Source organism: Streptopelia decaocto (assembly GCF_964273445.1).
Source record: "Streptopelia decaocto genome assembly, chromosome: 18".
NCBI lineage: Eukaryota > Metazoa > Chordata > Aves > Columbiformes > Columbidae > Streptopelia > Streptopelia decaocto.
This window is the reverse complement of record NC_138673.1, coordinates 4,497,584-4,509,027: the sequence shown is the minus strand read 5'-3', so window position 1 is coordinate 4,509,027 and position 11,444 is coordinate 4,497,584. Positions and strand designations below refer to the sequence as shown.

Genomic DNA, 11,444 nt, shown 5'->3' with positions numbered 1-11,444 from the left:
CATGGACATTCTTCTACCCAACAGAAAATAACACTTGTTTATTTTTATTCTCTGCAATAGACCTTGGGTAATATTTTTTGGCTTGAATTAGTCCACGAACATGCAAGTGCCATAAGTGCATTGTCCCACAGGGAAGGAAATGGGTGAGGCTTGCTTGGTCTGGATCTGCTCGTGGTGTGTAAAACGGGGAATTATGTTCTGTGTGTAACCAGCTTCATGCTTTTGATCTTGCTCATCCCCATAGAAAGATAAGACTGAATAAATCCAGTGCTCCCAAGAGCCAAAAGGCGTACCAGATGTGTTACAGAACAAATAAAATATGGAGTCCTATTCTCCCTTCTGTTGGCTTGCACATGTTAATAACTCCCATGGGTTTAGAGAGATTGACTTGAACTGTCTAAAAACCATCTCTGTGCATAATTTGAGATGGATTGATCATTAAGCTCTCTTTGGAGAGCTCAGCTCATAAAAAAGGGCTTGTACTACCCGTCTGCACAGGGTGAATCAACCAGCTCCTGGGGGAGGATACTCTGATTGCCTCTGTCACACAGTGTACAAACAGCACCGGCAGCCTCTCTGCTCTTGAGGAGTCTCTCAAAGGGCCCTCTCAGGTGTCTCTGCAGCTCACACGGTTCCATTTAAGTGAACAAAATCAGAGAAGGGGGGAGGAAGCAGCGGTGCCAGTGCATAGTAGGGTTTGTATTATATTAATATCATCTTTGTGTCAGCGATTCCTGGTGAAACATATGGAAAATGCAGCCCAGGTCAGCAAGAGAATTACTTAAGCCCAAGCTGAATTTGAACTCTGATCCTTTCCTTTGAGAAATGCCTGAAAACCCAGATCCACACCCACAGTACTTAGCCCAGGCCCAAAAGATATTTAACTAATCCAGAAAGTGGACATCCTAATATGAAAATTCGTACTGAGGCAAGCCATACTGCTAGCAAATCCTTGTGACATTTATCTAGCTAACCTGCAGATGGGTGATGCTTTCAAACACAGAGGAATGCTTGGTGCTGCAGTTACAGAAACTGCGTTCAGAGCTCGCTCACAGCACACCAGGGACTGGGCTGCTCCGAGGTCTGGGGTCACTGTCTGTCCTTGCAGAAAGCCTGAGAATGATAGTGACAAATCAAGCTAATAAATATCTTCCCTGACTACTATGCGCCGAAGTATTTAGTATTTAATCCTGATGGCTGGTGGTTCCCTGAAACTGTGAGGCTGAATTTTCTGATCAGGGTGAAAGCAATCTGCTTTATTAAAACGAGCTGGAGAATCTCACATCTTTATTTCGCATGCAACGAATATAACATTGGGGCAAAAACACATACTCTCTGACCTGGAACTCCAGAGCAGACGCTTTCCATATCTGCAGAAATCCATCACTTGTTGCTACACAGAACCACAGTTTATTTCCCTCATATTCCTAGTTGGCAGATTTGTATTTTTCCAACTAGACTCTGAGAAAGGAGTTGTGATTTCACTCTACGAAGCCCAACCTCAAAACACATGGTAGGATTTGTTTTAGAAATATTCCAGCAGGGAGGATAAATAATTGAGATAATGAACACGAGACCGTACCTGCGAATGGCGTGACACCCAGTCTGTCTCCATAACGTCTCGCTGTTACTGTCCTAGCACACCTCTCCCTTCCCACCCTCCGGCTGCGCGGGGAAAGCAACGCAACTGGATGGAAAGAAAAGTCACATCAGGGATGTGGTAGGCTCAGCATGCTGGAAAATAACAGGTCATGTACCCTGTGCCAGCAATGATGCACTAACCCCAATCCTGCTGCATTTGGCTGCGCGGCTGCAGCTCCCGCCCTGGACACGCTCCGGCCACAAGAGACTCACTTTGGGTGCCTTGCTAACGTGGCATTGCTGCTTTGCAGGGCTCGAGCAGCATTTGCCATAATTTCATTATTAAATAGTTGCACAATTCAACTGCTCAAGGCTGAAAACCCCACAAATATCCAAACTCCTCACTCAAAAGAAGAAAGGTGTGATAACGGCTCTATACCAACGGGGCTCTAATCATTTCAGCACAATTATCACAGTGGTACTGAGTAAAACAAAGAAAAACCAAACAAACCAGGCTAACTTGCACCATGAGGCCACAGGTCAGAGTTTTATGCAAAAAGGCAAAGAAACCTCTTGGCATCTCTGCCCCATTTCTCAGCTCTGACAGCCCACGCTCATTTGTATATCCAGAGTCTCTGCAGAATATTAAAAAGGCTTTTGGTTTCCCTACAGCCAGATGCTCAGTAGATACAAATTGCACAGCTCAACCGAAGTCAAGGGATCAAGGTTCTGTCTCCCTTTTTCTTGATGGATTACTCCAAAATTCATATTTCAGAGGGGAGGTGGAGGAGGTGGTTTATAGCATATGAAAGGAGAGAGAATTCTAGAATCACAAAGCCTTTGTTTAAACAAATAAAATCTTTGCAGCCAGCTTTTATTTCAAGACCATATTTTGCCATTATAAGAAACTTCAACCTTGCAATGCAATGGGGTGTAGCACACAGTCGGGCTTCGGGACATAAGAATTGCATTTGCAGCTCATGCTTCAACCTGCTCGGGACTCTAAACAATGCACTTTCCTCCTCCGAGTCCCACTTTCCTTTCATGAATTTTTAGTGAAATGCTTTTTCTGTAAAGGACCAGAGGTCAGAAGATGAAAAAGGACCAAATATTACACACAGAGAAATAAATCAGCATATTTGATTTCTGGGATAAAACCTGCCCGGCAGCTCTTCTCTCTCCATCTCATAAAGCCCACCACTTCCATTGTGCTTTACAGAAACAGACATGCACAAAGAGGACAAGCTGGGTTATGCCCAGGGTAGGGGAGCAAACGGGAGCCGCAGTGAGGCTGAACAGCCCCAGTTCGGAGCTCTGGGAACGCGACAGCAGCTCCACACGACACAACGCGACAGCTTCAACTCTGCGCCAGCAGCCGCACAGCCTGGCTGCTCAGAGCAGGTTACGGTTTGGGATGCGCTGCCCTACAAGTCCCTAACTCACAACTCAGTAGGTTGAGCTTAAAGAAAATGTTGTCTTTCAAAGGAAGCAGGAGACCAGCTTTTGTCAATTAGCAGGCACCTTTCTCCAGGATAAGTTCAGTGTAGTCTCTGAACAAATCCGGACGAGCATATGGGTGAAGTCAGCTAAATTAGTCCAGGCAATGATGCTTCTTTGCAAGGAGAGAAGGGTAAAGCTGGAAACTCCCAAGGGAAGTAGAAAGCAAAGCCAATGCCTCCTGTCAACTTGGGGAGCACCCGAGATGTTACACACTGGAGATGTTATATTTGGACATGCGCGAGATAAACCACCAGACCACTAACCCCTCCATCCACTTGTTGCCGCACACATACACACAATTTAGCCAGAAAAAAAACCAGTGATGCCTTCAGACTCCAGCACGGAAGAAATTTCAAGTCAAATTCCACAACAGAGGTCCGAACGCAGATCTCTGTGCCTGCCCAGGTGGCCCTCAGCAGGGACTGCCAGCCCGGGCCTGCATCTCCACTCCTCTTTAATTTGTCTGATTTGACCCTTCCAGCCTTTTTACATGGATACTGAGTTTCCCTAAGTAGTTTATGTTCTGGCCCTTCGCAAAAGCTTTCGCCAGTGCTTGTGAAGGATAGCAGGCCCAAGCCGTAAATCACAGCCAACCTGGGATCTGTTTTTTCAACACGTTTCCTCTAATGAGAGTCAGATGTTGGCTAGATAGACTTTATTAATTGTACTTGTTTAGAATCAGTCATGTCTGTAGCGCTGTAACTGGGTTTTCAGCATGTGAAAGGCAACGGGCTGACAGCAACCGCGGAGAGGAGGAACGTTTGGGTTGCCCGGTAGCCTCTGCTCCAAAGAGCAAACAGGAATCAAAGGTCTGAGAGCTGCGGGAGGGATGGGATCCTGCCGCAGGCTGGACGCCCTGACCATGGCTCCGGTCCCAGCAAGCTGGCACAAGAACTGTTCCTCCGCAAGGGGAAGCTCTGCGAGTTTTGTTTAGTGTAGGATCATTAAGACTCAGCTGCAAGAGTCTCTCGGTTTACTGCCATGATGTTTACTTGTTGCATGCATTGGAAATTTTCACCTTTTGGCAAAGACAGCGTGGAGGAAAGAGCCACGGATGCCGAGGTCTCCCAGAGCAGCGATGCTGGGACAGCCCAAGACACCTGACCAAAGCAAAAAGCTCATGAGGTCCCTCCTCTCCCCAACATATCAGGGCATTCAGCTGCAGGGGAAATCCACGTTCTTGCTGAGCTGCAAACATGGCATGTTCTAACTCAGGTGTGCACAGAACATGTCACCACCCTAGAGCGTCCCTCTGTTTGGGCTGTGCAGACACAGCCGAGCAGGGCTGGGTATCGCCCACGAGCAAATGGGGAACAACGGACACAGAGCATCCTACTTTTGTCCCCTTTCTGGGTCAAACAGCTACCAAAACCCACAGGCTACTCTCTTCCAACACACAGTTCCTCTAATCCCAAGTTCCAAGCCAGCACTGACAAAGCCCAAAACATTTCTGCTCAGCGTGACCACTGGCATAACTAAAGCATCTCCCAGAGAAGGAACTGTAGGCTCAGAGAAATGCAGACTGTCTCACTGACCAAAGAGGGCTTGTTCTCTCCCACAGTTTGCACATCAAGATTCCGCAGGATGGAAAGTTTTAATTTCATCTATAAATTGTGAATTGTTAGGCTGCCTACCAATATGAAACAGAGCACCTATAGAATATTTTTGCCTTTTTACCATCATCACGGATAACCCACCATCTCTGCTAGAAGACCCCGATCACTGTCAAATCTTCTCAGTTTGTGATCTCTCCCTCTAATGTATATCTCTATTATAAAAACCCTTATCCTTAACTTTACTGGCTCTCTTTAAAAAGCAGCTCAAATTTCCCTTTTCGTGAGAAGGGCTATCCAATCTTTATCTGCTTGCAAAATATTCAAACTTCATTTTCATGTCTACTTTCTTCTACCTTCTTAAACAGGAAAAGGCTTTTTCCCCCTGAATAAGTGATAGATTTTTTCATTATCACGATATTCTGTGATTTTGAAGCATCTGTAAAAAAACCTGAGCGAAATTTTACCACAAAATGCACTTTTGGAATAATGACTGGTATTTTAGAAATGACAAAACATTTGGTACCTCGTTTCAAGTGAAAAAAACGGTGAATTTTTAAAAATTTTTGCAATATTTTTTCTAGATGTTTTAAGCTATTTTCATTGTTTCTTAATGACATCTTTCAGTCTCAAGTTTTGAAATAGCATTTATTTCAAAACTCGCCCAAATTAGAAATGAAATGAACCAATTAAATAGTCTTAACTGAAATGAAATGGTTCACTTTGGGTCAAATGAAATAATTTGGATTGACCCAAACCCATATTTTAGTCATTACGTTGCGTCAAAAAGCTAAAAATTTCCATTTCGGTTTCTCCCAAATCATTTTTCTTTCCAATTTTTTGGTTTAGCAAACGAACACCAAAACCCCCCATTATTCACCCAGGTCTCCTCTTAAACAGCTCACATCACTCACGTTGTTTTATTTAAAATTTCACACATGCACACTCCCACACCACTAATTTTACACATAATTGCTCTCAGCCTGGGGATTTGTGCTCTTTCACAGCGCCAAGGGTCTATTTTGCTGGTTAGGCCTGCGCTCTGTTAGCATATGGAATTAGATCATGATCATTTATTCACAGGCAACCACGAGTTGTGGGATGTGTGTTCAATCCATCTTCATCTGTCAGAGGAAGGTTTAGCAGGGAATGGCTGGATTTTGATGCAACACGTTTTGCTAGAAACGTATTATCTATTATTTTAGAAACACCAACGACATTTTACTAATGTAGCCCAGTATAGTTGCCTGACGACTGAAAAGACCCTGATAATAAAGATTTTAGCTATCTAGCATGATTTTGTGAAGCCTTGCTGTCTCTGGAGCTGCTGAATGTGGTTCCCCCAGGTGATGCTGGTGGTACCATGGGTGCTCAGTACTTCTGATATTGTATAAAACAACCCTCCCGTGAGCCCTTGACTCCCCTGCTTCACCACAGCATCACTGCATGGCTGCAAAGTACAGCAAAGCAAAAAAAATATATATAGAAAATAAAGAGACGGGGTAGTATGAACAATATGTATATACAAACCTCTCACAGGAAGGTACGTGAGTTAGATTAAGATTCCCCAAACTAAAAGGAGGGAGCCCACACGCCTTCCTGCCAAGGAGGATGAAGATGCAGAGCCCAGAGGAGAAACATTCTCCTCCTATAGCTGGTGCAGTCCTGGCTACGCCAAAATCCAGAGCCTGACCCAACTCATTTCTCTGTCACTCCCTGATCCGTGACGTGCTGTGATACTCAACAGGACCTGGCTGACTCTGCCGACCCCAGTCCAAGCACACCCCGCTTGAAAGTTCATCTCAAATTGAGATGGTCTCGCATCCCTTACGGAACAGACGGCTTTTCCCTGCTGGGCGAAGCAATCGGGTGAAAACGCACTCAAGATACAGCGTAATGTAACGTGAAATAAGGAAGCAGACAGGACAAAAGGAAACACTCGAATCGAGGCTCACCGTCAAGTCTCTGCACCTGTGTGTCGCAGGGCAGAGAATCTCTCACAGTCTCGAGCCAAACGATGTGTGCTTAGCTGGAGTGTGTCTTTCAGAAAGACACTCTAGAGCCAGACAACCTGGGTTTCTTTAGTAAACTGCATCCAAAGTTAACCGTTGTATAAGAAATATGCATCAGGTTTCCAGTTTGGATTTCTGACATTAAATTCTACCCCTGCTTTGAGTTTTATCACACTTCAGCCTGCAAGGCTGTAAGACACCACTTGGGTTAGGTGTCTCCTCTCTGCACAAAGTCCCTGTAATCCATAAACATGTTACATTTAGGATGCCCAGTCAAGCGCTAGTGGTTCATAATCCAGAACATTAAGCACCGGCTTCCTTTAGCCAAGACAAAAAATTACCTGAAAGATGAATAAAGAAAACAATTGCTTAAGCAGCTGAAAAGGATGGTCTGAATTCGGAAGAATTTGGCTCCCTGAACTACAAAAACACTATGTTTGCCCATGCATTCTACAACACCCATGCTTTCCTTCTACAGCAAATGCACCCTGATTATTATTACTATTATCAGGGGCACTTTTGCAAAGCTTTGATTTCCCAGGTCAACATTTCAGCTTCAGCGCTGCACAGCACCCACAGCCCCTGTCCAACACACTATCGCCCTGTACAAGGCTCATGACTTGTCACTCAGCACTGGGAGCTGGAGTGAACTGGTCCAAGGACCATTACTCTGCTTAATTCTGCTAATTACCCTTTGCTGGCCTGTATCGAAACCCTCTGAGCCTTGCAATGGTCCTTACAGATGTGAGCAGCAGCAGGAGGAACACCGTCCGCGTTTCCCTGCAGCTGCGATGTTGCTCTCTGAGGCACCCAGGGACGCTGGGGAGTCGGGAAACACGGTAAATCCTCCTGTCATCTGGTCCCCGTAACGTGAAGGAAAAAGTAAGACTTGCATCACGTTAGTGGCTAGCGCAAGGCTGTGCAAAGGAATTCTTATTTTGTTTTGGCTTTGTTGTTTCCTTGTTAACTTCTGGGTGAAGAAAAATTAGTAAAGGAGTATCCAGTTGCTGTTAGCCAGGCTCAGTTCATTTTCATTTTCTCTTCAAAACAGCTACACCAGGCTACTTCTCTAACTCTTTTTAGAAAGAAAAATCGGATGATATCCATAATTAAAAGGTTTTCCAGAATTGCTGCATGCTGTTATTTTAACCCAAAACTCACCAAATGCGTCCCAAATCTGGGGATCCATTTACTTTCTGACAGGACTGAGCCCTTATCCACAATTTGCCTGTTTGTGCTTGCTTTGATTTATGGTATCTATATAACAAGCACCATAGCTTAAGCATTCCCAACAAGACATGCTGGTGGTAGTTCGAGGAGCTTCATTTTGAGGTTCTAGCTGCCTCCACCTGGAAACTCCCCTAAAAAAACGCCTTAAATGGCAAGTTTAGAGCCATGAATGAAGGCCCAGCATCCGGGGAGGTTTCTCCTGGACCATGGCAAGCATCGGGTAAGGCTGGGCGACAGCCAACCTCCTCTCCCACGCCTGTCACCCCACACACTCAGCCTCAATATTACGTTACTCTTACAGCTGTGGAGGATTTGACAATGAATTCTGACCCTCCCTCTGAGCACTGACAAGGAACGGGGAGAACAGCCAGCGAGTCCAAAATGGACAAATGCAGAACGGCGCAATTTGTCTGCAATACAGCAAGAAGGAACTGGATATCTCCAGGGACGCCTTCTTTCCCCACAACCCCGCACCTTCTCACCACAGCTCAGCATCACTTCTGAGCACCAGATGACAACACCCTGGCAAATAAGCTCAGACCTGCGCTTTAAAATTACACAGTGCGAGGACGGCGTCAGAGGCTCAATGCAGTGTCACTGGTGCCTCCTGCCACACGATGCCGCTGGCAATAGGGATGATGTTGGCTCCTTTGAACAAGCACAGGGTCAGGCTGCGAGGGGAACAACAGCCATAATTCTCCTGCAGTCAAAGGAGCTCCGAGGTTTCGTACCAACCGAGAGTTCAGCCCCAACAGCACAATCGGTGAACTTGAGGGCACTTAAATCAAATCTCTTAACTGTTTAAGTTCATCCTTCTCCATGAAATGTGTCTGGGAGACACTCTCAAGCACTTCACAAAAGTTAATTGCCTGAACCCAAACCATCACAGCCCACAAATCCTTTAAACTTTCAGAATTGACTTAATGCTGAACAGCTGCCAGGCACTCGTTCGCTTGCAGCTACGGGAACAGATTTTCTTATCAATAAACGGGGATTCCTGTGTATGCAACACCCAGTAATGGTGATGGAAATGGCCCCGTCAGATGCCTCTGCTTTAGAGATATGGATATGCCCAAAAAGGTTGCAGGCAGCAATAAAGTGCTAAGTGCAGCTACGGGCCAAGCAAGATGCACATTCAAAACAAACAATGGAACAGTCCCCTTCCAGAAGCGTGAGGACAGCCAGCGTGGGGGATGCTATAAAAACATTGACATTTGCTATAAATCGCTGTGCTTTGAGACCCAAGATGCTACAGTTTTCCTCAATAGGAAATAACTGGGCTATCTCCAAAAACTGTTGGTAAATGAGGACTTTAATGGTGACAATTGCATCAGTACAAAAGCAATCTCCTATTTTAGCCCAATTAGTGCTGTGCTAAATCATCAGCCTGGGCTTTGCCTTTTGCAGTTGAAAGGGACACATCTGTGAGGCTCTTCTGTTGCATGTGGTTTATATTATACTCTAGCACAATATGTATAAACTAACACTATTCTACGCTTACACAGCACCTCATCTGGAAATCTGAAAGCGATTTATGAATGGTGGGCATCTGTGACATTTTACAGATGGAAATTGAGGCACGAAGGGATTCAGTAATTAGCCCCAGACTTGCACAACGAATCAGTTGCAGAACAGAGCCCGTTATTTGTTGTGCAGTAACATCTAGCATCCAAATATGGAGGGAGACAAGTCTGTCCCCCAAAAAAGCATAGAAGTGTGCCCAAAAATGCCACCCGTGCCTCTGTTCAGACCAAGACCGCTGAGGAATAGTCAGTACAAACGCAGATTCTAAAGCACAGCCTCCCCTGGTAGACAGGTCCCTCTGTTCCTGTAATACAAACGCAGGCCAGAAGAAGGGTTAATACGCCTCAAAGTTTGTCTGCTTTTTCCACATCAGTTGATCTAATAAAAAAGATTGATTCTCCCCGCAAATCTGGCCTCGCTTTAACAAATCATTTGATTTGACACAAAGGACTATATTCAGATAGTTTAAATTCCACTTTAGTCCCTGAAAGTCAAGTTTCTGATGGGCTGAATACTTTGAAACAGCCAATAAGAAACCCCAGGCAGAGACACCCACCTTGGGTAGGGTTGAAAGTGCCTGAGTGCGGCCAGAAGCATCTGTAGATCTCTATACCATAGTGCTTGGGAGCCTATGAGGAACGTCGGAGTGTTACAGAAAACAGACAGGCTCTTCAATACCTTCCAGAAATACAGCAGCAGCTCACACTTCTGAAGCACTTCCAGTATATAAGCACAAGGCTGTTTTACCTTCCCACATTGCCCAAGACAGCAGGCCAGATGACACTCCCAAGGTATTGGGATGCAAATCACCAAGGGGTAGAAGAAGTCCATGACAAAATTCAAGCAATCCAGGTACTTGCATTAGAAAATTTTCAACTTCTTTAGCTTGAAAAGACAGAAAAGCATTTGCAGAGATTGTGATTTAAAACAGACCTAATTTGTAGCTCTCCTTTATTTTATCTGAACCTCTGTCCTCATGGGAGAGCCTGAAATTTCAAACACGGTCACAGCCACCTTCCCTCCCAGAGCTCTGTAGCTGTCATCTCTATCAAGAAAACTCTCTTTCTACCTCTTCTCAACATACTACCCCCAAAGATTGATGAGGTGCATGAGCAGGTCAGGGAAAACAGGGGAGTGACGTAGTCTGTGGAGCCTGGAGTCCCCTCTCAGACAGCGACCCAAGGGAAAACCAGTAAGGTACAAGCATGGGCAGACCTTTCAGGTGTTCATCAGGTGCTGCCTGGGCAATTCCCTGAATCTCAGAGCCTTTCCAGCCCCCCTTCTCCTTGCCCTCCAGGTACTTGAGGGAAACTGAGGCAGAGTAGGCAGAGTCTCGCAGATCCCCTCCCGTGTGCTTCCCCCACGAGCAAAGGGCAACCCTGGCTGCCTCGGCCCCCACCCAGGAGCGCCCCCGCTTCGCTCTTAGCTCTGCTTTTATGCGATGCTGGCGTTGCCCACTTACGGTCCTGGTTGGAAAAGTAACCATGCTGGCGGCCAGACGAACCTGCGGGGGGGAGACAAGGCAATTATCACTGGGAACGAGTCAAACCCTCGCCCTGCACAGCGTTGGTTAGCAGAGAAAAAGTTTACTCAGCTTGCGGAGCAAAACTTGGTGAGGAATGAAAGCGCCTTTGCTCCCCCCGCTTGGCTCGTTTCTGCTCTTGCCAGCGCTTCCCCCCTTCCCACCCACAGCAAGACGTGCACGCACCAACGCGCGCCCTCCTGCTCGCAAAGTGTTGAAATGAGCCTGTAAAAGAGCCCCGTGCCACTATTGGAGAGGATGCTTCCAAGAAATACAACCACAGAAAAACCTACTGAATGAAACAGCGAAGGAGTTGAAGGCGTTTAGCAGAACAGGCATAGCAGCATCTCATAGTGTCCAGAAAACCAGAGAACACTTCAGAGGGGGGTCTGTCCCCGGCTCTGCCAGGGCCAGTTACCTTGCCTATAAAGATTTTTCTGTCTCAAAATCTAAAACTAGATATGACGACTCAAACTGCCTTTGTAAACCACCCTGAGGTCTATGAAGATCTAATTATTTAAG

At 45.9% G+C, this 11,444-nt stretch overlaps 1 protein-coding gene across 8 annotated transcripts in view; it reads right to left on the bottom strand.

Moving 5' to 3' along the window:
- COL26A1 (collagen type XXVI alpha 1 chain) overlaps nucleotides 1-11,444 on the bottom strand; it is a 159,616-nt gene that overhangs the window by 42,393 nt on the left and 105,779 nt on the right. For 5 of the 8 annotated variants that reach the window (XM_082068383.1, XM_082068389.1, XM_082068385.1 and 2 more), the window contains exon 4: nucleotides 10,863-10,904. The exons of the other annotated variants lie outside the window; for them this stretch is intronic. In XM_082068383.1, the coding sequence (XP_081924509.1) occupies nucleotides 10,863-10,904 (42 nt within the window). The remainder of the gene's footprint in view (nucleotides 1-10,862; nucleotides 10,905-11,444) is intronic. 8 annotated transcript variants of the gene reach the window in all.